Genomic DNA, 15,150 nt, shown 5'->3' with positions numbered 1-15,150 from the left:
TCCCGATCTTTGTCTGGTTCGAACTTTAGACGAGAGGACTGCGGGACAACTAAGCTCGTCACAAAAGCAACGCACAAAGTTCTCCGCCTAAGCAACTACGAACTGAGGGTGGGGGGAATACTGTTAGGGTTGGATTCCCCTCCCTACACAAGGCCCAATCCAGAAGGAATGTCCCAAGGCCGAGATGATCAGTTAAAAGGAAGGAGGGGTATTTCGGTCCTTTTAAGTGACGAACCGACACGATTTCTTATAAATGTGGACGTACGACGTTCGAGAAAAGGATCTGCGGAAAAAAGGAGCTAAGCGCTACGAAAACTACGAGTGATTAGCTAATATATTGTCCAAAGCACAAGTCGACGAGCTCCAAGCTTGTCTTCCCTCTTTTCCTTTACTCGTATAAATTCATATTGTCTACCGTTGTAGTCCGAATTATTGTGCCCCGGCACCGAGTTATAAAGAGAGATTCTTCTTACGGAACTATAAATCTTTAATTGTGACTGATATCAACATCAACACTTACGCAAACATTTACTTCACTAAATAAAGTTTAGAATTTACTAAGGTTTTGAACATCATATTACAAATTAGACGTTCACATATAGCAAAATAAATCTCTATGAAGGATCTCTTGTGTGACCCACTCTAACCGTTTGGTCTTCTTTCTCCATGTTAAACTTCCTTAGAGCATGACCATTGCACATCCTCAAATAAGAGTCTCTATTTTTTAATAATATTAAAAATAATATTAATCTCTTCACATTCTTGTTTTTAATTTTTGTTCTTCCATTAGTCATCTTTGGGTGTCTAATTTTTTTTTAATTAAAAATGTATTTAAAGTCTAACATGCACACTTAATAGTTAGGAAAATATAAAGAGGACACACAACAATAATCACAGGAGATGCAGCTCTCGACATTTGCCAAAAGAGGGTAATCTTTAAATGTATGAGAGATGAAGAACGCCAAGATATCAAAAGGAGGTGTGGAGGCTCGTGGAAGCTTGTTTTAAACTTCTTGCTAGCTGGTGAGTTTGGTTGCAGGCGGGAGAAATCACAAGCACTTGCAGGTCCTGGTCATAGCATTGCCGTGACATCAAAGGGTGTTGACTTCACCAGAGCTGCAGAAGCAAAAATGGACACTGGTAAAGGAGAAGAGGCAAATCAAGACTGTTTTAACTAAGCTTTGTACAATGTAAAAACAAAACTCTTAAACCTCTCAAAAACACAATCTAAAAATACAGGATCGAGTTCTTGAAATTGCAGAGAAAACTGAATATGCAGAATATGACATACCAAGTGATATACACAACACAAAGCTAAAAGAACTCTGTTTCTGGAGAACAGTGATACAAAACACCTCTGTTTCCGAACACATAGCAAGAAAGCATACAAAACAACAGGTTCTTAGTGATAATACAACAAGCGGGTATTAACATAAAAGTGGGAATTTACACACCTCTGTTTCCGAATTTATCCAAAATCTCAGCTTCAGTTGCTCTCTGCAAATTTATAAATAAACTGATCAAGCAGAAGTAACATGGTGATTGAGATTAACTTCAGATACCTTTGGGGGAAGAGCTTCTGAGAGACGGCCATTATGAAGGAGCTGAGCTATATCTGAGCGAGATTGTCTGACCATACACTCTCTTATCTTCCGATGTAATTTGACAGAACATATCAGATTATGAATATGTTTTTTGCTGCAAACAAGAGAGATAAATTGAAAACTGATACGATTCATCATCGTACTACTTAAAATAAGAAGAAACAAGCTGATGACGTGGAACAGAGCAAAGAGTGAAGGAAAGACACAGAAAGAAAGAGAGGCTTTGCCGTTGCAGAATGAGTTTAAAAGAGCCTTGGCAGCTCATCTCCTTGATTATGCTTATTGTTGTTGAATGTTAGCGATGTGCTAGTGAGAGAGTGATGTGCTCTCTGATGGTTAGTGCCAGAGTGATGTGCTCTCGTCTCTGATCTTTGTAAGGTGAAGAGCTTGTGATGTGCTTGCCTTCGTCTATGGTGTGTTAGTGTTTGGGTTATCAATAAAGAGTTAGTTACAGAGGATACGATATCACAAAACTTATCAAAAACTCGAACAAAAAAACAAAACAAATCATAACCGTACGTGTAAGGCAAGTAAATCAAGTTTCTTACCACTTCGAAGCTTTTCTCCATCTTGAAACACCAAAGACATTACTAAAGCAACCCAACTCTGACTTTGTTTTTATGGCGAATCATTATTTGCTTTCTGCCGTAGGAAGGTGAAAAGGATCTTTGTAAGTTATGAACGTATTTGCTTTCTATCCGGAGTTGCAGGTTTCTTTGAATCTGCAGGCACAGGAGAAGAACAAACTCTTTTTATCCAAACTCAGAATATATAGAACCAGGTTTCACATTTTTACTCAGGAGAAGTACCATCCGAAAAGCTGGTAAGGCCTTTACTATAACATACCTCTAGTTGCTCATGGAGCTGCTTCTGTACTTCCATCTGAAGACGCAGAGCCTCTGTAATACCTATCCCACTGCAGTATAAACATGTACCAGGTGAGTATCTGTTTATAATGGTGTAGCACTTGTGATGTCACCGGAAATTTCATCAAGGAAGTAGATCAAATTGAAATCAAAGTTGCAAATACTAACGATACTGAACAATGAAAAGCAAAACCAGTTCTAGTAAGAGAGACTCAACCAACGGGATTGACAAAACTACACTTAGAAATCAAACACCACATCTGCTAATTGTTAAATGTGGTGAGCCTCGTGAGGAAGGCAATGCACTTCCGCAAGCAACATTGAGATTGGTACAATTCTCATATGACAAGAAACATACGCAGAATCATTGACTGTATAGCAATCATCAATGAACCAAAACCCAGATACAACAATATTGAACACACATTAAACAGTCTCAATTTTAACCAAAGTCTAGTATCTATATCTCCTTATACTATGGCTATGAAATAGAGAGATAAGAAGGAAAAAACACAGAAAGAGATCAGATATCACAATTCAAAACACTAAAATCAAAATTGAAACTTGATTCCACCCAAAATCAAAGGCTCTAATTTGAAACCTTAAAAACTAAACTAAACGAACAAAATTGAAAGGGGGAGATAAGCATTTGCGAATACCTTTTCTAATTTGGCAGCTGTGAGGACTTGGATCGAAGAAGAAGACGGCGAGGCGAGATCATTGTTTCATCGGTTAGATTGTATCGACAGAGAGAGAAGCAAAGGAAGAAAAGAGAGGAAAAAAAAAGGTAACCAATAAATTAGTGACACGTCTGGTACACCTGTGTCTCCGAAATATATAGAATTTAAGACTAAAACTTTTTTTTTTATTGTATCTATATATACATTCTTTTTTAGTCATTTAGTAAATAAATTATGGACTTGGAATCTATTTACAATTATACCATTAGCATAAATTTTTAATTTGTTTTTATTTAATTAATTAATATTAAGTTTTAATTTTTGGAAACAAGATTTCTTATACTAATAAAATTTCCAAAACAATAGAAACCACTCAATAAAATATCCTAATTTAATTAATATTAAGTTTCCAATTTTATAAAACAATATTTTCTTAATAAACAACAATGTTTTTAAAACCGGACCGGAAGGTGAACCAGAAGTCTTTCGGGTTGTTGGGTTAATTAGTCGAACCGGTTGAACCACGGGTCAATTAGTTTATTAGTTTGTTTATATTTTATGAATATAACATCTACTTTTCTATAAATATATGAACAAAACATACATAGTTAATTATTAGCGGTCGATATAACATTCCTAGTTTTAGTACACGTAGAAATTCTATACTATTAACAAAATACTTTCTAATTTATATACTAATTAATATATCTATATTTGTAAGGTTGTAGATTTTAAAAAAAATACAAATTAAATATTAGTTATATATATAGTTAATCTATAAAATAAATTACATTTTGTTATATAAAAATAGAATATCTAGTTACTAAAAAATAAAAGACATCCCACGGGATGTGGGATGGAAATACTCTCATGGGCCACTTAATTATTTTTCTTTTAATTTTAGATACACAAATTAACTAGAATAAGAAACTACTAATACTAACTATTTCAATATTATTAAATTACAAATTTTTAGATAAAACATTTTATATATTTCGTGATAGTAGTTAAATTTCATCAATTTTAAAATTGTATATGTTGTATCAAATCATAATAAAATGCATGTTATATTTTTGGGTATAAAAAAACGTTATGTAAATTGTTCGGATTGACTTCGTAGAGTTGTACATATCTCTTATTATATAAAAATACTATGAATGGAGAAAAATGAAAGGGAGGTGCACACATTGACATTGGTTGGATAAATGCTTTTAATTTCTTATCTTAAGAAAATAGATCTATTTTATAAGCTGGAATAGTTGCTTCTCGCAGTGAGTATGTCATTTCCAAGTAGCTAGAGAGGCCCAAGTGGTACGATTTTTTTTTTTTTTTTCCTATTGATCAGAATCGTTAAGATGTTTCTATCAAGAATATTTTTATTTATATTAATTTATGCAATATATTTATGTGTAAGGACATTATTGAATACATAATTATGTGGCTGCAAATGGAATACTAGTAATGCCTTGTTCCGATGGAACAACAATTTGTGATACTAAAAGAATTATTGTTATTGCTAAGCCAAAGACCATCCTACAAACCATCAAAGCCTCTATTATCATGATAGAAGATCTCCTAGACTAGCTTTCCATACGTGGTTGTATAGGATTCTACCCAATTTAACTAAGAGGTAAACTTGCATGTTGGTGTGATAACATCTTACAGCGTAGTACGTACACAGCAGATAAGTGTAGTTTACTAATGAGGGTTTCCGTCGTTATAATTTTTAGTGACGGCGAGTCACGTTCACGTTTAAGACGAATATTGATCCATGGTATAAAAAAAAATCATCGATCCTCAAGTCTTGATGTGGGAATAAACAATCCAAGCATGGACTCGTGGTATTAAATATATGAATGGAACCTTAGAAATACAGAATTATATATACCCAAAAAAAAAACCATTATAACTACACAAAGCTAATCGTGACTTAGCTTGCAAAACAAATCTTTCACGTTTCAAAGCTCAATTAACGTTGACAACCAAACTACTAACAACAACAAAATGGTTCAACCTGAAAACTATTTTGTTCTTGATCCAAGAGAAGCCACCGTCATGGATCTGATATATCTTCTCTTCTACTCGGATCTCGAAAATAGAAAGTTCGTTGATACTTCGGTAGAGAACATTCATAATGATCTTTGCCGATTCAGGGGACGATGGATCATCTTTGTAGCCATCGTTGTTCAGAAACTCATGATTATCCTCAGGAAACCTCTCTCCTTCTTCGGATTCGCTCTTGGCTTTTGGCTCAACCTTCCTTCTTCCAATGGTGGCTTCTTCAAGATATTCCTAAATCTTGTCCAAGGTTAGATTATCTTTTGACTTTCTTGTTTAAAACTTACTGGTACAAGTTTGGTTAGAAATTTCACTAAAAATGAAATACAAATTTAAGTTGAATACTATTGAATTCATATTGGTTTCTTACTACTTAATACGTAAACACAACCATATTTTCTGTAACTATCTTGCATTATTATATATATAATTTGTGTAAACTTGTGTACATGATCTGTCAAATAAATATCATATCGTCGGTCATATACCCTAAGTTTCGCATTTATATTACTTTTGTAACTTTTCAGGAAGGTTTATGTGGCCGGAAAAAACATCAGCCACATTTGCATCGATAAACGGAAACCTAGACCAAAGAGTAGACTTAGGTTTAGGCCGGAGCATAGAGATAGGGGATGAAAGATACAAACCACTCTTGTCAATTATGGCTTCTAAGCTGTCTTACGAAAACGAAAACTGTATCAGATCCGTTCTTCAAGACCATTGGCAGGTTTTATTGACTAACTCTTTTCCATTTTTCTTAATTAACTACTTTTTTTTTCTTCCAACTCTCTCATCAGTCTCTAAACAATAAAAAAAAAAAACGATTTCTATAGTACGTTTAGTTTTTCCTTTTAAGATTAAAAAAAAGAAAAAAAAAGACTTAACATACGGTACCAATGCAGTATTATACAGGCTGTTATCTTTTTCCATGATCATGCATGTTCTCATTAATTTTATAATTAATAAATGATTAATATCATTTTTTTATTATGTTCTGGCAAAGATGGACTTATTGGGTTTCTACACCTGCCGAAATGGTGAGACTGCTTCCCTTTTCTTATAGACAGTAAGTAAAATGAAAAAATTAAGTGTATTGGACCGAAAATGCTGATACCTCGTGAAAACATGCACCGTTTTAGTTTTTCTTACTAGTCAAATATCATGACCTAAGAAATGTTATATATATAGTTATGTTCTTTCACGTGTTTGGGCTCACAAATTCGATTTTCAAAAATTTCAGAGATTTATCCAACCATATATTTAAAATAATTTTAATTTTAATTTTTATTGTATGATTTTAATTTCTTTATAATGGAACATTAATTCTTTATTAATTTTAAACTCTAGATTTTTCGCACACATTATTAATACGTTATAAAAATTGATTATAAATATATTTTTTTTTGAAATTTACAATTTTTACAATTTTAAAACCGATATAATTAATTTGGTTTCTCAGATTACATACAAACGAGGTCAACAGAAGTGATTGTTATAAGGGACACAAAACAAAATCCAAACCTTATCGTCATCAGTTTCAGAGGCACTGATCCTTTCAACGCCGATGATTGGTGTACAGACTTGGATCTCTCTTGGTAATTTTCTTTTCTCTTGTTGTAACTTTCTATCCCCACGAATCTACATAATAATATATTTGTGTATATAACTAGATTTAGGGGTTTATGTTCAATATTATTAGCTTCTCTCTTGATAAAACTATTGCAAAATTCAAAATAGGTACGAGATTATGAATGTGGGAAAGATCCACGGCGGATTCATGAAAGCTTTAGGCCTTCCGAAAGAAGGATGGCATGAAGGAATAAACTCTCACGAAACTCAAAATGAAACAAGTCAACTTGCATACTACAGAATTTTGAGTCACATGAAAGAGGTTTTCAACCAAAACCCAACATCCAAATTTATTCTGACTGGACATAGTCTAGGTGGAGCCCTAGCAATCCTATTCACAGCTGTGTTAATGATGCATGATGAGACGGAAATATTGGAGAGGCTCGAAGGAGTTTACACATTTGGGCAACCACGCGTAGGAAATGCGGATTTCGGAAATTATATGAAAGAAAAGTTAAGAGAATTTCGCGTGAAGTACAAAAGATATGTCTATTGCAACGATATGGTTCCTAGGTTGCCTTTCGATGACAAGACACTATTATTCAAACATTTTGGGGACTGCCTCTACTGTAACAGTTTCTACAAAGGAAAGGTTGGTTATAAATAACAACATATGCTTTTGTTTCTTTAAATTAGTCACTCATGATTAGGGTTTGAAAAAGTTTTTGTCCCTTCCCACATGAGAAGACTTTACAAAATTTCATGTGAGAGATAGGAAGCAATATTAATGAAAAAAACTAGCTAGTAGATTCTATAGAGAATTAGAAGTTTCAATATTTCTTACTTTTAAATAAGTTTTATCCCGTTGATATCAAGATATATATATATATATATATATATATATATATCTTTTTAACATAGTAAAATTATTTATACATAGAAATATGTCCAGATATGGAAAACGAGAATTTTTTTCTTGTTTCCACACAATCCCATAATGATATATACATATTTGATATAATATTCAGGTGGAGGAAGAGGAGCCAAACAAAAACTACTTCAACATCTTCTTCGTTATACCCAAGATAATGAACGCATTGTGGGAGTTAATAAGGAGTTTCATCATGTCATGTTGGCAAGGTAGAGAATACAGGGAAGGATGGTTATTGACATGTTTTAGGCTTGTCGGATTGTTGATTCCGGGACTCCCTGCACATTTTCCTAATGAGTACGTCAACGTTGCCCTACTGGGGAACTTTTCTCGTCCTAATTCTCAACATTTGCCTAATGAGCCCTTTTTAGAAAACTTTTGATTCACACCATGACTAGTGTTTGACTTGCATCGTTTCCATTTTTTTCTTAAGTTTTTCAATAATTAGTGTGTTCATGATACTATCTTTCGTGAATTCTTTCTTTGTATTTATTTTATTTTGATATAATGTGTTACATGTTTTTTTTTAATTATTTTCATATCTTTCTGGTAACTAAATTAAATAATGTCATCAACTTTGAATAAATGGGAGAAGTAATATTGCGGATAGTATCATTTTAAAAAAAAATAAAAGTTCATGATGTAAAAGTTCTCATTCTGAGGATTCATGCGAAATATTATTTTTTTTAGGAATCTTGAGGTCACATGTCCACTTTGAAATATTTCATCTTTTTTTTATGTTGTGTTCTTGTTGAAGCCAGTTTTTGATTAATCAAGCTTTTTGCTTTTTTTTATGTATTTAATTTAAATAATGGTTTTGTAATTTTTGATTATTAAAATTTGATAATTAATAAACAATAACTAAAAAATATTCTTTAAATGTTTGAGCAACCTTCTTTGGATTCTTTAGTGGAAGTATGATTTTGTTTAAGTTCTAAGTGAGTTGCTTTAATTAGTTTAGTATTAATTATATAATTAATTAATATTTGAGCAACTTAAAAGAGTTGCTGGAGTGGAGACGGTCTTAGCCTCTGAATCATCAAAATTTATACGAACTTTATTTTTTTTTCTAATCTCGCAAGGCACAAGGCAGTTTCACCTGATCAAGTTGGCCTGGTGGCAGGCCTGGCCCTTCACCCATTCTTATGATACATGGGTGTTGGACCTCCATATTTTCTGAGATTTTTAGTAACAAAAATAGGCCTCAAAAAATATTTTTATTGCAAAAATAGGCATCAATTTTATGAAAGTTATAGATTTGGCCTCAAGTTTTAAATTTATCTACTTTTTTATTGCAAAAATAGACCTCATTTTCCGAAATTTTAAGATTTAATTTCAGTTTTATTTTTTATCTATAAAATCCATTAAAAAGTAATTGTTTTGTATTGGGCCACAAATTTCACTGGGCCGGCCCTGCCTGGTGGCACTAATAATCATCTATATATACATTTTTGGCAACATTTAGCAAATAAATCCTGAAGTTATAACTTATTTACAATCATGCCAATGACATTAATTATTAATTTATTTTTTATTTAATTAATTAATATTAAATTTTGATTTTGGAAAACAAAATTTTTCACCTGAATAAAATTTTTAAAACAATAAGAAACATTCCCTTTAACATTAAATATTTAATTTATAATTAATTTTATTATATTAAATTTCTAATTTTATAAAACAATATGAATTAATTCTATAAATCACTATTTATTTAATTGTATGTTATAGTTTTTGTAATATAAAATAATAAACCTCAAACAGAATACTTTATATACTAAATAATATATATTTATATTTGTAAAATTGTACATATAAAAAATATTAATTATTAATATAGTTAATCTAAAAAATAATATTTTATTTTTATTTAAAAATTACCCCATAATATACCGCACATGAATATTTAGTCAAACTTTAAAAATAAATAGTCAACACTTCCATGCATGTTATTTTAACCAAGTTATTTCGTTATTGTCAACATTTCATTTAAATATTATCAAGCAAGAATTTGAGTTTGAGGTGACTACTATAAAGAAACAAGAAAGGAGAAAATTAAAACATTGTATTCTCATGTATATTAAGTATACTTTACAATATAGCAGGACGCATTGTTACTTTAGCAAAAACTGATTTAGAGATATAAAAATGCCTCCAAAACCAATAAAAACAATATAGTAACACAATCTCATATAATATAGCTACATATTCATTCCTATAAACAAGTTTTCAAACCAAAGCAATATTTAGTCATAAGAAGCGCAGCAACAAGCTTGATGATCCTATGGCTTTTAAGCTGCTGATGGAGCTTTGACGGACTGAAGCACACCGGCTTGGGACAAAGCTTCGACGAACTGCTGAAGTGTCTCTTGCTTCTTGTGGCCGTCTCCGATAATGTTCTTGTAATCAAGAGACTCGTCGTTGTAAATGTCCCACCATTTCTTGACCAGCATCTTGATATCTGCTCTGTTCATGTTCTCTTCTTCTCCAGTAAATCTGATACGAAAATATGTAATTTATTAACTTTACTAGTTACTATTCAATGACTATCTAATAATATATGCCCAAAATATACCTCCAAGGCTTAGCACCAGCAGCACAGTAGTGAACAACTTTGACTTGGTCAAGCTCTATATTCTCTGGATGTCTCCAGAGCATGGCCAAGACCAAGTTGTAAGCTGATGGTATTGGCTTGTATATGTCCTTAAAGTACATATTGAAAAAATCCTGTTACAAAATACAAATCAAGTTATTATAATACGTTTCGATTGTAATATCAAAAATAATTGAAAACAAATTTCTGCGTAAAAGTATTATTATCTCTACTATTTACCTGTTCAGCAAAAAGAGTGGGAGGCACGACTTTGACAGTATCCAAGAGGTTATGATAAGTGGGGAGGCTAGGCTCGTAAACGAACATACCGGCGTTGAAATACAAAGGCGGCTTAGGACCAAGCTTGGCCTCTGGCCAAGTCACCTTCTCTGGACACTGTTGGCAATAACCGATCTTGTATTGTGGGGAGTGGCTCCATGTCTTTTCACAGAAACAGTCCATGACTGCGTAGAATTGGCCATCGGGGAGATCAAACAAATGATCTATGTTGTCGAACACTTGTATGTCTCCATCCAAGTATATCATCTTGTTGTACTCCACAAACTGCAATCATATAGTACAAAAGAAATTAAACTAAAAGACAAATCAAAATTTTGGCCCAAGAATATAGGGAAACATACTAAAAAGATAACAAAAGTTGACAAATATTTCTGAATTTATCAATCATTTTCACGCATAGTTTTAGACAAAAAAAAAATGTTTTAGAAAAAATGTGTATTTTAATGGTAATATATATATAACTAATAACTTTTTCGGATGAGAATAAAAAATAAATAGATTTTATATTGTGAAAACTTTTCAAAAATAAAAATATGTATTTATATATGCATACCTTCCAGATACGAAGCTTAGAGTAGTTGATAACGTAGTAAGCCATAGCAAACTCGGTTTGATTCTCCGGCGGGTAAACCGGCTCTATCTCCTTAACAACACAGCCTTGATCAACAAGCTGTTTCCGGTGATCCTCCGGTACGTCGGGCAAAACCGCCACCACGAGTGGATACTTGCTCTCAGCTTTCCTTAACCCCTTAGCAAGCCCCACCACTCCTTTCACGTAGTCACCGCTCCCAGCAAGAAATGTCACGTAAGCCCTCTTCTCTCCGCCGTAAGCGGTGGCTGAGACGACAGGTCCGGTGAGTTTGGTATTGCTCTCAGGTGCCATCTTCTAACTTGTTGTCTTTAGAAAAAAACTAACTTTTGTGTTCGTGTTTGTGTTTTTGTTCTTGTTTGAGTTTGTGTGTAGTAGTGTGATGAGTTTGTAGGTCGAAGCATAATGGTGCTTTATATAGAAATTTTGGTTAATTAATTTAAAGATTAATCACTAATAACTTCTGGATAATTAAATACGACCGACTACTAAACGTTTCCAGAGAAAGATTTTAATCCAACGGTTATTAAGCAATGAGATAAAATCCAACGGCTCATGATACGCGCGCGAAGCTTCGTTTGAATTAATCCAGGTGTTGCCACGTTTACGTGATTACACGTGTCAGTATCTAGACAGTTCGACTCATCAAGGGTTGTTTTATAAATTAAGATCTCGTCGTGGTGGTTGATCGGTCACTTGTCAGTATGTTCCCACTCCAGGTACTACGACGTCGTTTTAACAATTCAATACTGTTACCTTGTGTAATTTTCTGATTGGCTAGTGAAACGAAACGTATTTACGTAAAACGTACTTGGCGGTTTACGACGCCACGTGGCGTTAGAATAGTCTTTCTCGGACCTACCTGGTTTAGTCTATGTTTAAATTTCTTGTCTGACCGATGACCGACCGACCATTTCCGGTAACATGTGTACGTTACAATCAAAAAATATTTTAGTTGCATGACTCAAAAGATTTATGTTTCGTCACTTTTGTATGAAAGTTTTGTGTTAATTTGTTTCTGTCAAACGTAATCCAAACTTGGTTATAATATATATCGAAAAGGAGGTTTGTGTTTATACCTTAAACGAAAATGTACACTAGAGTATTTTTCGTTCTTGTCAGTTTAGCTTACTATATATGTCAAGAAATAAAATCGAACTTACGAAAATATATATATTTTTTAATTTAAATGTTTGACAATATATATTATCAAATTGTTAAATCGTTATCAGAAAATAGTAATCGTATTCCATGTTAATTCGTATTCTATATCAAAATAAGAACAAAACTAAAAATAATTACTTGAAAGTTGAAACAATCTAAATATTTTTTGATCGGTTTTAGTATTTATCTGACTGTGACAAACACAATTGATATTTTCACTTACGCAACCTTGTACGTCCTAGAACATTTACTTCACTAAATAAAGTTTAGAATTTACTGAGGTTTTGACGCTCATCATATTACAAATTAGACGTTCACACATAACAAAAGAAATCTCTATGAAGGATCTCTTGTGTGACCCACTCTAACCGTTTGGTTTTCTTTCTCCATGTTAAACTTCCTTATGGTAGTTTGTCCGACAAATGACCAACCGACTATTTAAGTACAATCCAAAGTTGGTAATACTTTTCTATTTCTTAATTAATACAGATCTGTGTCAAACAATTTGAAAAAAAAAAAAAGAATTAGTTTTGTAGATCCTCTAACGTTTTGACCGCCACGTTTTATTGGGTTCTATATCTAATCCTAATCTATGAGTCCACCTTTTTTTAATAGGCCTCACGTCATTTCATTAGTCCCGTGAGTTCATCTATATCTGACGGCTAGTTTGCTATGTCCGGAAAGTGTTAAATACTTAGTATCGTCCCTACAAATCACCACATGATCTTTTCCTGAATTTTGACTTTACTCGCACAGTTCTGACAGTTACTTCCCGGAAAGTCATTTATCCTGAAACTATTCCAGCTCAAACAAATGTGTACATCTAAAAATTTGTAGATGAGATGACTTACCGCTTTTAAAATTTTTTTGCTACTAATTTGTTTTTTATGTAGAGTTTATCTTTGTTTTGCTATTAATATGAACAACTTTGTTTTGAGAGATTTAAACATTCTACAATTTTTGTCTAAAACTTCAAAAATATATATTTTAAATGAAAGTTTGATCTAAGTACGCATATTTTGTAACAAAAAGTTTTTTAGTTGAATAAGTTTTAGATTTATTCAAAAAAACAACTTAAGTATTTAGATATATTCATATTTCAACTTTTCAACTAAATACTATGAAACACTAACATTTTCTTTTATCAAGAATTGCAGCTTGGCTAACTCTTTAATAGATATAATTAAGATACACATCTTCCTTTTATTTTAGCTCTTCAATTTCTTGAATATAATTCTAGAAGTTGGTTTTTAATAAGAATTTCATTCAGTTTTCTTTTTGACAACTTCTAAATATTAGAATATGAAAACCAACAGTCATGAATTTTTTCAATTATCTTCCTCTTTGTCTGTATTTTTCTAAATCAATATTTTATAATTTTATTCAACTATCTTCCATTTGATAGTGAACAAAACCCCAATCTTCTTTATATATATAAAATTATTTTCCTAAAGATAAACTTTCATTAATTTCTTTACAATATTAACCAATATCTCTATTATTGTTGCAGCTGTTCAAATTACTGACAAAATTGTAACGTCTAAACCATAAATACATTCATGGTTTACGCCAAGAGGAAGAAGTGGCTCTTTGAGTCACTCCCGATGTCTTTTTGTCTTTTGGTGATGCATCTATTTTTTTGGAACATGTTCTAAGCCTCTCTAAATTTTTTACGTAAACATTGAAACTGCTTGTGATATTAGGAAAAAAAAACTAAATATGTTTCATATTCCTTTTAAGTTTAGGTATATTTACTTTTAATGAGAATAGACATGTAGTAGTATCTTCATTCCTGACGTGTCACTCAAAGACTAATCCATTACAATTACGCTCTAGATTGAGACAATTACGGAATGTCTGTTACAACGTGAACACATCAGCTGCTACTCTCTCTCGACCCTTGACTGAAAGATAAGTGTACTTTAATGACATAGGTGACCAAATTAATTATTTTAAACTTCTATGCAAATCTTTGAAACCGGAGTGTCACAAATCCTAAAACAAAATAAGTTTTTCAATATTAAAATAATAATAACTATAATAAGTATGTGAATATACGACTCCAAAAATTATCTTTTTCATTTTAAACTTTAATTGTCAAATGTAATCTAAATTGAGAAAATAATTAAAAAAAAATAAAGAAAGAGAAACTTTCAGAAATATTGAAAAAATCATGAATTTTATTTATGGTAAATTATATTTCTAATTTTCTAAATAAATTATAATTTTTGTATTTTACCGAATAAAACGATGTTAAATTTGTATAACATTTTTGATTCACCACAAATAGCTTTATACCTTTTTAATATTTTTGTAAGATGATAATTGTTTTACACTTTTCCCAATTTAGTACAATACTTTTTTGTGATTTGGTTATTGGACGGTTATAAAATTCTTCAATTTTAGAGATAGATTTATTTTAATACCTGTAGGCTTTAGTTGAGGTAGACGTTCGATGCATTCGTCGTTATGGGAAGTTTTAATACCTTTAGGCTTTAGTTCAATAAGTAATGTTAAGCTGTGAATTTATGAGTGGGCCGACCTTTGCGTTCTATAATGTTAGTTTGTAATCCATTTGAATTGGATAATGTTAGTTTTATGGAGTAGGGTCGCTTCAATTCCGCTTTTGACTAGTCCTTTTGTAAGAATATTCTATCGGAATCTAAACAGAAAAGTACAGACGAATTCTAATTCTTCAAGAAACTTCAAACCTGTAATGCTTTTTTCTTTTATTTCGTAATCCAGAATTCTAAATCTATGTATATCTATGCTTTTTTCAGATCATTGATAACACGT

The 15,150-nt window shown here is 32.0% G+C and overlaps 3 protein-coding genes across 15 annotated transcripts; 1 reads left to right on the top strand and 2 right to left on the bottom strand.

Annotated features, from left to right (window-relative positions):
* Positions 1 to 795: 795 nt before the first annotated feature.
* Positions 796 to 3,343, bottom strand: LOC104701079 (uncharacterized). 13 transcript variants are annotated; one of them, XR_015562591.1, is made up of 8 exons: positions 3,130 to 3,343; positions 2,451 to 2,520; positions 2,153 to 2,326; positions 1,832 to 2,012; positions 1,563 to 1,698; positions 1,455 to 1,516; positions 1,292 to 1,357; positions 796 to 1,116 (listed from the first exon to the last, which is right to left on the bottom strand). XR_015562591.1 is itself a non-coding variant. In XM_087459855.1 (8 exons), the coding sequence occupies exons 5-8, from the start codon at positions 1,592 to 1,594 to the stop codon at positions 1,073 to 1,075; spliced, it is 225 nt and encodes a 74-aa protein (XP_087315981.1). In that variant the 5' UTR covers positions 1,595 to 1,698; positions 1,832 to 2,012; positions 2,153 to 2,326; positions 2,451 to 2,520; positions 3,130 to 3,343; the 3' UTR covers positions 796 to 1,072. The 13 variants fall into 13 exon arrangements, 9 of the variants coding, with proteins under 9 accessions (XP_087315981.1, XP_087315974.1, XP_087315976.1 ...); XM_087459855.1 differs by having other exon boundaries at positions 796 to 1,137; XM_087459848.1 differs by having other exon boundaries at positions 796 to 1,137; positions 1,455 to 1,497.
* Positions 3,344 to 5,014: 1,671 nt separating this feature from the next.
* Positions 5,015 to 8,241, top strand: LOC104701078 (triacylglycerol lipase OBL1-like). The gene is made up of 6 exons (XM_010416708.3): positions 5,015 to 5,458; positions 5,736 to 5,935; positions 6,212 to 6,245; positions 6,668 to 6,803; positions 6,946 to 7,429; positions 7,806 to 8,241. The coding sequence occupies exons 1-6, from the start codon at positions 5,155 to 5,157 to the stop codon at positions 8,088 to 8,090; spliced, it is 1,443 nt and encodes a 480-aa protein (XP_010415010.1). The 5' UTR covers positions 5,015 to 5,154; the 3' UTR covers positions 8,091 to 8,241.
* A 1,514-nt stretch (positions 8,242 to 9,755) lies between these two features.
* On the bottom strand, positions 9,756 to 11,644 carry LOC104701076 (galactinol synthase 2-like). The gene is made up of 4 exons (XM_019227641.2): positions 11,155 to 11,644; positions 10,542 to 10,865; positions 10,284 to 10,435; positions 9,756 to 10,204 (listed from the first exon to the last, which is right to left on the bottom strand). Exons 1-4 carry the CDS (start codon positions 11,482 to 11,484, stop codon positions 10,000 to 10,002), a joined length of 1,011 nt encoding a protein of 336 aa, XP_019083186.2. The 5' UTR covers positions 11,485 to 11,644; the 3' UTR covers positions 9,756 to 9,999.
* Between the last annotated feature and the right edge of the window lie 3,506 nt (positions 11,645 to 15,150).

This window comes from Camelina sativa, chromosome 7 (assembly GCF_030686135.1).
Source record: "Camelina sativa cultivar CO46 ecotype springtype chromosome 7, ASM3068613v1".
NCBI lineage: Eukaryota > Viridiplantae > Streptophyta > Magnoliopsida > Brassicales > Brassicaceae > Camelina > Camelina sativa.
Note: the sequence above shows the minus strand (reverse complement) of the source record. Positions and strands in the feature narration are given on the sequence as shown.

Excerpts from the sequence above, each read along its gene's own strand:
- LOC104701079 (XM_087459847.1), bottom strand. The coding sequence starts at position 1,742 with ATGATGAATCGTATCAGTTTTCAATTTATCTCTCTTGTTTGCAGCAAA. Across the intron at positions 1,498-1,562 it reads CAGAAGCTCTTCCCCCAAAG|AGAGCAACTGAAGCTGAGAT; the intron begins GTATCTGAAGTT and ends ATAAATTTGCAG. Across the intron at positions 1,358-1,454 it reads GGATAAATTCGGAAACAGAG|AGGTGTTTTGTATCACTGTT; the intron begins GTGTGTAAATTC and ends GTTCGGAAACAG.
- LOC104701078 (XM_010416708.3), top strand. The coding sequence starts at position 5,155 with ATGGTTCAACCTGAAAACTATTTTGTTCTTGATCCAAGAGAAGCCACC. Across the intron at positions 5,936-6,211 it reads TTCTTCAAGACCATTGGCAG|ATGGACTTATTGGGTTTCTA; the intron begins GTTTTATTGACT and ends GTTCTGGCAAAG. Across the intron at positions 6,804-6,945 it reads ACAGACTTGGATCTCTCTTG|GTACGAGATTATGAATGTGG; the intron begins GTAATTTTCTTT and ends AATTCAAAATAG.
- LOC104701076 (XM_019227641.2), bottom strand. The coding sequence starts at position 11,484 with ATGGCACCTGAGAGCAATACCAAACTCACCGGACCTGTCGTCTCAGCC. Across the intron at positions 10,866-11,154 it reads CTAAGCTTCGTATCTGGAAG|TTTGTGGAGTACAACAAGAT; the intron begins GTATGCATATAT and ends ATATGATTGCAG. Across the intron at positions 10,205-10,283 it reads GCTGGTGCTAAGCCTTGGAG|ATTTACTGGAGAAGAAGAGA; the intron begins GTATATTTTGGG and ends TTTTCGTATCAG.